Source organism: Perognathus longimembris, chromosome 15 (assembly GCF_023159225.1).
Source record: "Perognathus longimembris pacificus isolate PPM17 chromosome 15, ASM2315922v1, whole genome shotgun sequence".
Classification (NCBI taxonomy): domain Eukaryota; kingdom Metazoa; phylum Chordata; class Mammalia; order Rodentia; family Heteromyidae; genus Perognathus; species Perognathus longimembris.
Window position 1 is genome coordinate 35,819,261 of NC_063175.1, and position 9,732 is coordinate 35,828,992.

General features: G+C 37.3%; 1 protein-coding gene across 1 annotated transcript; it reads right to left on the reverse strand.

The window, feature by feature from the left end:
• Window positions 1-8,804: 8,804 nt before the first annotated feature.
• Window positions 8,805-9,243, reverse strand: LOC125363915 (40S ribosomal protein S24-like). Its single transcript, XM_048363253.1, has one exon. It carries the CDS (start codon window positions 9,204-9,206, stop codon window positions 8,805-8,807), a length of 402 nt encoding a protein of 133 aa, XP_048219210.1. The 5' UTR covers window positions 9,207-9,243.
• Window positions 9,244-9,732: the final 489 nt, after the last annotated feature.

Here is a 9,732-nt window from a genome sequence, read left to right on the forward strand (position 1 = left end):
TTCCCACCAACCTGGCACCACTCAAGATAGTACAGGTTCCTTTTATACATGACAGAGACAAGAAGTATGGGATGGTATCAAAACACATCCCCAGCCTGTCCACAAGGAGTCCATGAATTCAAAGGGTAGATACACAGATAAAGTGATGCTATGTGAAGAAGGGTTCATAGAGATTGACTTTTTGCCAAATGGTAATATGCAAACATAAATAATCAGCAAATATGGAGAGCATGCCTGATTGGAAACTTTAAAAAGCAAGTATACATTTACTAAGGCATTCAACAGAGACAAAGGAAGTCTCTGGTGAGTGGTATAGATGTCAAGACCCAGTAAACTTGAAGCAACTGGTTAGCTCAGAAATTACAAGCTGTGCTGAGGAGAGAGGGAGAAGTGATCATATGGGTTAGAAAGTTGCAATTGGATGGGACTGTCGAGCTCCTCTCCATGTAGTCAGCAGTGATGTTTGCTCTGACTGTAAACTGGATTACGGGCAAGGTTAGAGGAAGAAGGCAAGAGGGCAAGAGGTTGGTTTGGCTGACTTCTTTTACCTGAGCTAAGAACCACCCACTTGGGAAGAGCATCTTTTCTATCCTCTGTTTCTCTAGAGCAGCCTTTGTCAGTGTCGTTCCCTTCCACCAGAAGTTATAACTTAGGTCATCTGTCCCATGCTTTCTCTCCTCACTGAGAAAAAAATCTTTGGGACAACCCACACCAAAGATAAGTTCAGCTGGTCTGATTTAACCTTTCTCTACTCTGGGCAGTTTTTCTCCTGTTAGGATGTGATTTCTCGTTACCATTCCTGAGGGGCAAGGCCAGTTTTGCTTCTCATAGCATTTATCTTCCTTGTAGGCAGTATTCTGATCCCCACAAATGAGACAGTTATTGCTTCTTTTCTAGATTCTCCTCTTATTTGTTTGAGCGTTCCCTAATGTGTCATATATTATTCTCCAAATAGCGATCTCTCTATAATTCACAGAACATTCTGGAACTTTACATGTTAGTAGCATCTGGGGAATCAAATTTAATGCTTGGGCTTTTCAAACCTACTACGGTAAAAATTAACTTTGCAATTAAAAACATGCTTTGACACTTGAATGAATTTGCACTGCAGGAATGCTTTTACAAAATGATTTAACTCATAGTGATTGATAGACTGGGAGGAGCTTCATAGCAAGTTCCTTCCCTCAGAAGTTAATGCAAGAATATCCCATCTTCTGGCAATCACTGCAAGTTGGTAATTGAGGCAATCAGGCAATCAGATGTTGCAGAGTAGGTGAGCTGTGAACAAATAAGCTCCTAAATGACAGCAGGGGACAGCACGTGGCCTCAATATTTATGCTGTATAACCACAATCAACAAAGCTCCCTTTCTTTATGATAGAAGAAGCTATCACCAGTGGATAAAACTGGATTTAATAGCAAGCCACCACAAGCTCATAATTTTTTGAATTGAGCACTGTTCCCCCTAAAAAAAAGACAATGAGAGAAACAAATGCAACCAAGGTACCACTATAGATTTTTAAAGTATATTTTTGGAAAAATCACAACAATCTTAGTAAAATGCATTATTATTATAGGGTAACCTAGCACTTCATCCTAGGCCCTTAACTCATATTGTGATGACATTTATCAGTCTTTTCTAATTGTTTTTTCATGACTTCCCAATTCCTTAGATTTCAGACATAGAAAGATTATTTAGTAATGACATTGTGATGAAATTTTAAAGAATGGGCAGACAGTACTGGGCAGTGTAGAACGATTATGATTTTGGAAGCAGACAAAGGCACATATCAACTTCTAACTCTTAAGCCAGTCATGTAAGTACATGAAGTAGGAATCATAGTATGAGTCATCATCTCCTCTTTTCTGGGACCCTGAATGACTTTGTATAAATGTGAATCAGATCCCCACCACTGATGGTTTCTTTTATACTTCTTCACAAGTGTTCCTAGTCCTATAACCTGCTTTTTCCTCAATTGTTTATCATATAAGTAATAACTTTCCCAATAGGATAAGAGGGAAAAACTTGTCATATCCTACTTTACAATCATTAGCTTATTGTAATGTTAATCTTGAATGTAACTAACAGTTATTACGTCAACTTCAAATATGAACAAAATGAGGCTCAGTAGGCTCGATAAATTTCTCCATGTTTTGTATCTCATGTATAACAGAGTTATGATTCAATCATGATTATGATAAACTCATGTCCATTTCTAAGTATTTTAACTTCTACTGTGATGTGTTTTATTCAAATTCTTATGATCAATTTAGGCTACTCTGAAGGTGAAAAGGTATTTGTTTCGTTATTTCTTCTGTCCTGTATTACTTGTGCTTTGATGAACAACAGTACTTTACATTCCAGTTTAGTTATTTCTTTTCTGTGGAAGAATGGATGTGAAATAGGTGTTGAGTTCTACCTGTTCTCTTAATCTAATTGTATTACCTGACCTTTAGTTGCTGAGAGTACCTACAGCATTCTGAGGTCTCACCATGTATATTATAGAGATTTCTCTCTAATATTCCTCCTGAAATTGACTCCGCAAACTGGCTTAATAGCACCATTAGGTTGAGCAATGGGAGTAAAGCATGAATGCAACACAATTAATAACTGTTATCAGATTCATTTATATAAAAAAAGAATTTCCTAAATATGGATTATATCTCCTTTCTGAAAAAGCTGTTCTTAAATTAAGAGAGATTCCTTTATCTCCTAGGCATTTGTACTGAAAAGTATTGAAGGCACTATTTGTGGAATACATTCAGTTTTATTAACAATTTTATTTTTTTTTTTTTTGCCAGTCCTGGGACTTAGGCTCAGGGCCTGAGCACTGTCCCTGGCTTCTTTTTGCTCAAGGCTAGCACTCTGCCACTTGAGCCACAGCGCCACTTCTGGCCGTTTTCTATATATGTGGTGCTGGGGAATCGAACCCAGGGCTTCATGTATATGAGGCAAGTGCTCTACCACTAGGCCATATTCCCAGCCCAACATTTTTTGTCTTTCTGTTTGAAATGCAGATTAAAAGGGTGCATTGTCATAACAGTTTTATTTCCAAGACATTTTGGGGGCATTTATTTTTTTAAGTTTTTACAGCTTTTATTTATTTATTTTTTTTTTTCCAGTCCTGGGGCTTGGACTCAGGGCCTGAGCACTGTCCCTGGCTTCTTTTTGCTTAAGGCTAGCACTCTGCCACTTGAGCCACAGCGCCCCTTCTGGCCATTTTCTGTATATGTGGTGCTGGGGAATTGAACCCAGGGCCTCATGTATACGAGGCAAGCACTCTTGCCACTAGGCCATATCCCCAGCCCCTAAAATTATTTTCTTTAAGCGGTTGTACAATTAGGTTGTCATTTAACAAAGCAGTTAATGAATACAATGTAACTTGATGAATATTGTCATTTGTTTTAAGACAGTGGCACACCATGTGAGATGTTACAGTTTCTGTGATAATTTCCAGTGGGAATCTTTTTTTCTTGCTAGTTCTGGGGCTTGAAGTCATGGTCTGGGCACTGTCCCTTGACTACTTTTGGCTCAAAGTTATCACTCTACCATTTCAGCTACAGTGCCACTTCTGGCTTTTTCTACATATGTGGTACTGAGGAATCAAACCCAGGTCTTCATGTATAGGAGGTAAGCACTCTACCCCTAGGCCATTTTCCCAGCCCTCCAGTGGCGAATCTTATGGACTCATTTGTGTAGAAAAACTTTAAGCAGAGCCATTTAGGCTAACCTTGAACACCTACTGAGACCCTTAATAACCAGCAATAGCCAACTGCTCTCTTGTGAAGTCCAGGCTTGTTATTTTCAAAAAGCTTATTATTGAAATTGAGCTAAGCACATCCCCATATTCACCATCTGTTAAAGCTGGAACATTGCTGAGATGTTTACCAACTACCTTCTCAGTCTTTGTTACTGTAATACACTTTAGAAACAATATAAATATATCTTTTCTTAATTGCTTTCATTAAAACATATTGGGTAACAATATGGCTTTCTGCTTGGTCAACATTTGGTGTAGTGAATCAATAGGAAAATATTTAAGTTTTTTCCAGTGACTGATATATAGACATGTTCACCATTTGTGGGGAACAGCAAAATATCTTTTTATATATTACAGCATTTATGTGGTGTCATCCTCAGAAATCAATTTGAATATAAAGTCTAACCAACATACATATATACATATATATGATGTAAATATAGTAGCTGTTGTTGATGACATAACCCAAAATATTCTGAATAGTAAGCTTTTGCTTTCTGGGGAAAATTTTTAGGAAGAACATTCTGATTTTCTTAGTATTCTGCTTAATAAGAATTCCTCACTTTCTATCTTCAGCCCATTTATTAAGGGGGCAGTTGTTTCTTTGAGGATTTTTTTGGGGGAGGCAACTTACTTTTTTGAATCCTAAATATATTTTAGACATGAGGCCCTTGTATGTTACATGGCCAGTGAAGATCTTCTCCCATTATGTGGGCTATTTATCTTGCAAGCTATGTCCTTTGCCATGCAGACACTCTGCAATTTCATGCAATCCAATTTGTCTACCTTTCTTTGATTTGTTGTGTTTCGGGGTCTTTATTAAGAAAATTTGACCAATGCCAAGGATCCCTAGTGGATCCTATTTCTCCTATTTCTTTCTGTAATGTTTTCAGGGTATCTGCTTTTACCTCAAGGTCTTTGATCTGTTTGGAATTGACTCTTGTGCAGGGTGATTATATAAGTATCTAGCTTTAGTTGGTTACAGGTGTATAACCAGTTTTGCCAGCACCATTTGTTAAAGAGGCTGTCTTTCTACCATATCAGTGTTTTGGCACCCTTATCAAAGATTAGGTGACCATATGTCTGCAGGTTGATTTCTGGGTCTTCAGTTCTATACCATTGGTCCTCAGTCCTGTTCTTGTGCCAGTACCAAGCTATTTTTATTACTGTAGCTTTGTAATAGAATTTGAAGTTTGGTATTGTTGTTCCTCCAGCACTGTTCTTCCAGCTGTTTTTGCTATCCAGGGTATTGTTCCATATGAATTTTTGGGTTGCTTCCTCTATTTCATTAAAGAATGGTGTTGGGGTATTGATGGTTATTGCACTGGATTTGTAGATAGCCTTTGCCCCTATTGCTATTTTTATGATGTTAATGTTCCCAATTCAGGAGCAAGGGGGGGGGGGTTCCACTTCCCTAGTTCTGCTTTAATTTATTTTTTCTGGCATTAAAATTTTTCATCATAAAGGATTTTCATTTCCTTGCTTAAGTTTATGCTTAGATATTTTTGGGGACTATTACAAAAGGAATTGCTTTCCTTATTTCATCCATAAAAGAAATGCAAATGAAAACAACTTTGAGATTCCACCTCACCTCAGTAAAACTGTCCATTATCAAGAAAACTAACAACATCAGATGCTGGCAAGGTTGTGGCCAAAAGGGAACGCTACTACACTCTTGATGGGAGTGTAATCTTGTTCAGCCACTTTGGGTAGCAGTATGGAGGTTCCTCCAAAGGCTAAATATAGAGATCCCTTATGACCCAGCAACCCCACTTCTGGGCCTTTACCCAAAATTTCACAAACAATGCCCCTCTAAAGCTCCCAGCACAAACATGTTCATAGTAGCATTATTTACCATAGCTAACATTTGAAACCAATCTAGATGTCCCTCAGTAGATGAATGTATCATGAAAATGTGGTATATGCACACAGTGGAATTCTATGCTTCTATCAGATAGAATGACATTGCTCCAATTCATAAGGAAATGCAAAGACACAGAAAAACAAAACAAATAACAACAACAACAAAAAACATACTAAGTGAAGTGAACCAGACGCAAAGAAACGTAGACTCTATGTTTTCTCTCATTGGTAAAAGTTAGTATATATCTGTGATATATACTAAAAATTAATATATATCTAGGATAGTCCTAGCAGATGATCACAATAGCTCAATGACTATGATCATATAAGATGATGCTAAACAAAATGAACTCCAATATATAGAAACAAATGTTTTTTTCATTGGTGTTATTTTTAATGTACTATGTAAAATTATTTCTTTTTTCTTACATTTTTCTTCCCTATGGTTTAGGCCCTGTTGTCACTGTATTTGATTTTGGTTCCCTGGGTATTGTATATACATTTATCTGTATTAAAGAAGAGAAAGAACACATCAAAATGGTGAGACAAAGGACAAAGGGAGAACCAATGCAACAACAATACTTACAAGACAATATATTGTAAACTAACTGTACAACTGGGGGAGGAAAGAAGGTGGAAGAAAGATGAGGGAAGAGGTAAAACATTTGACAAGAAATGTACTCACTACCTTACGAATGTAATTGTAACCCCTCTGTATTTCACCTTGACAATAAAGAAAACAAAAACAAAGAAATGTAGGATCCAAGGGAGAGGGCTACACGAATGAAGAAAAGAAGGCAGGAGGAAAATGCAGTCGGAATTTCAGTCCATATTCTTCAAAATTAAGGGTGGGTTGGGGTGGCTGGGTGAGAACGATGAAAAGAGTCACTTGGATCAAGATAAGCTGTATTCATAAACTGCTTTGTTGAATGGTAAGTCCTTTGTGCAACTACTTAAATATAAAAGCAACAACACATAAAGTAAAAAGAATTCATCACTTTTCAAAAACACAAGAGAAAGTAATATCTCACTAATATTCTGTTAATTATCATTGACAACATGGTTATCAATTTGGAGACTACAAGGCTTTGTCTCTCTATTTAAAAAAATTCTTTAGGCTTTATGTATTTAAATACAGGTTTAAATACTCAGAATTTTAGAAACAGGGGAATATGTGGGACTAGGGTTGCAATAAGAAATGTCTTCCCCGCCCTCTCACCATCCTTAGGGAAGCGCATCTAGCCAATATTCTCAGGGAATCAGATCCACTTTCAAATAGGCGTGTGTAAAATAGACTTGAAAGCCAGACATGTGTCTTTTGGAATACAAATCCTCCAGTTATTGATGATTTAATTTTCATGAGTAGTAATATTTTACTTTAGTCTCTTTGGTAGTAGTTCCTCACCCTAATACCTATTTACTTTGCAGAACTAATTTATAGTTCTATGATATAGAGGGGATAGAGGGGTAATTCCCACAGGTTGGATTTCTGAACCCGGTGCAGGCAGACAAAAAATAAATAAATAAAAAGGTTGATAATCCGCCAAGTAAGAAAGAGGAAGTAATTACAATAATGATATAACAGTTGTTTCTATAACATGGAGTTCATTTCACTTAGCACCATCTTATGCATTCATAAGGGTATAGCTATTAGGATCTTGTGATCCTCTACTTTTTCTAGCCTAAACCTATGCTAATTATTCCCTGTGAGGGAGACCATAGAGTCCATGTTTCTTTGGGTCTGGCTCACTTCACTTAGTATAATTTTTTTCCAAGTCCTTACATTTCCTTACAAATGGGGCAAGGACATTCTTTCTAATAGAGGCATAAAATTCCATTGTGTATATGTACCACATTATCCTGATCCATTCGTCTACTGAGAGGCATCTGGGTTGGTTCCATAGTTTAGCTATGACAAATTGTTCTGCGATGAACATTGTGTTGATGGCTTTAGTGTGTTCTTGTTTGTGGTCTTTGGGTAGATGCCCCAAAGAGGGGCTGCTGGATCATTGGGGAGCTCTATATTTAGCCTTCTGAGGAATCTCCATACCATTTTCCAGAGTGGCTGGAATATATTCCCACCAACAATGAAGTAGGGTTCCCTTTTGGCCACATCCCTTCCAACATTTATTATTGTTAGTTTTCTTGATAAAGGTCATTCTTACTGGGGTGAGGTGGAATCTCTACATGCCATGTGAAACCATAACTCCTATTGTTGAAGATCCTCTTGTATCCCCTTCCTGTGGTTGTGCCCGCAATATCACTGTGCCTTATCAGTGTACACTGGAAATTGTGTATACTGGTATTAGAACTAGGGAAGTGAAAGGGCATATCAAAATCGAGAGACAAAGGATAAAAAGACAAACAACTCCAAAAGCAATACTTTCAAAACGATTTGGTGTAAACCAACTGAAAACTTATGGGGGGAGAGGGAAAAGAGGAGGGGGGAGGGGGGGAATGAGGGAGGAGATAACAAACAGTACAAGAAATGTACCCAAGGGCTAACATATAAAACTGTAATCTCTCTGTACATCACTTTGACAATAAATAAGAAAAAAATAAAGTTAAAAAAAGAAGCTAGATCTGTGTTAAAAAAAAAGAAAGAAGAAAGCTTACCATCAAGAAAGAAATAACCACATGTTATTATCTCTTTTATGACTCAAAATGGTGACATCAGGCATTGAAATCCACTGTATATTTCTAGTTTTCTTCAAGCTTACTGCCAGCTTTTCCTTGTTTTGGATGAACTTTTCAACGATGTTGCTCTAGTAACTAAGAATTCTGTGATAAACACTTTCCTCTTCACTGGCCTGGCTTCTACATGTGTTGGACACAAATTATGAAGGTCAGCCTGGAAACTCCTCTCTATCATGCATTCCAGTGTGGGGTACACATGAAATATATAAAAACAAAACATTTGTTTTAGCTTGCCTTGTGGAACATAGAGGAAGATAATTATCCTGCTATCTTTTTAGTTAAAATATTTACTTTAGAGGAAAAAATGTTATTTCTATGATTACCCTTTCAAAATGTGTGTTAAACTTAGAAATAGATCATTTATCTGCCAATCTTATAACCCCCACATGTTTTCTTTTTTTTTTTTTTTGAAGATTTAGACAGTTTATTAATCCCTCTATGAAAAATCACCATCATCGCATGCAGGACAAGTCATTGCAGGATCTTATTCCTTTGGCTTTTTGCCAGCCCCAACATTGGCCTTTGCAGTCACTCTGACTTTCTTCATTCTGTTTTTGCGTTCTTTCCGCTGTTTCCTTGAGGTCTTTTTCTTTTCATATAGGCCATGTCGTGCAAGTCTGTGTTTGGGCTCGGTTTTTTTTGCATAATCCAAGGAATCATAAATCATGCCAAAGCCAGTTGTCTTGCCACCTCCAAAATGGGTTCTGAATCCAAATACAAAGATGATATCAGGTGTGGTCTTGTACATTTTGGCAAGTTTTTCCCGAATTTCTGTCTTAGGTACTGTTGCCTTTCCAGGGTGAAAGACATCGATAACCATCTGCTTCCTCTGAAGTAGCCGGTTGGTCATGAACTTCCTGGTCCGGATAGTTACTGTGTCATTCATGATGGCGACAGACCTTCAGACGGCCAGGGAGAAAAAGAGGCCCCCACATGTTTTCTCAAGGACCTAGGGTCCATCTCTGAAATATGGGCATCATAGGGAAATAACACCAGTTGGTTTGCAAGGTTATGAATGTGGCTCTGAGTTGCAAAACTGCCTCCAGTCAAATGTGTGAGAAGTTTATGTTTTCTATGTGTAAAACCAATTAACCAACACAGATGGTCACCCTAATTAACAGGTAAACTTAGGATAAATACATGGTGCTATTAAGTCCTGTTGCTTGAGGATGAATTATTGTCTATTTAGAAAACATGCTGATAGGTCATGCCTGTTTGGCTATATAAAACAATAAGGTGTGTTGTCTGTGATGTGTATCACATTCTGATTCATACAACCATAATAAGATTGTTTTCCTTTTCTTTTACCTTTATGGAGAGGATTGTTTGGGATTTGGAAAATATTTTGATTAAAATTACAACTCTCTCCAACAACTTAATATATAACGTTGGGGCTTTGTAGGGAAAATATC

What these genes read in the sequence shown, in the direction of transcription:
- LOC125363915 (XM_048363253.1), bottom strand. Translation starts at nt 9,206, where the DNA reads ATGAATGACACAGTAACTATCCGGACCAGGAAGTTCATGACCAACCGG.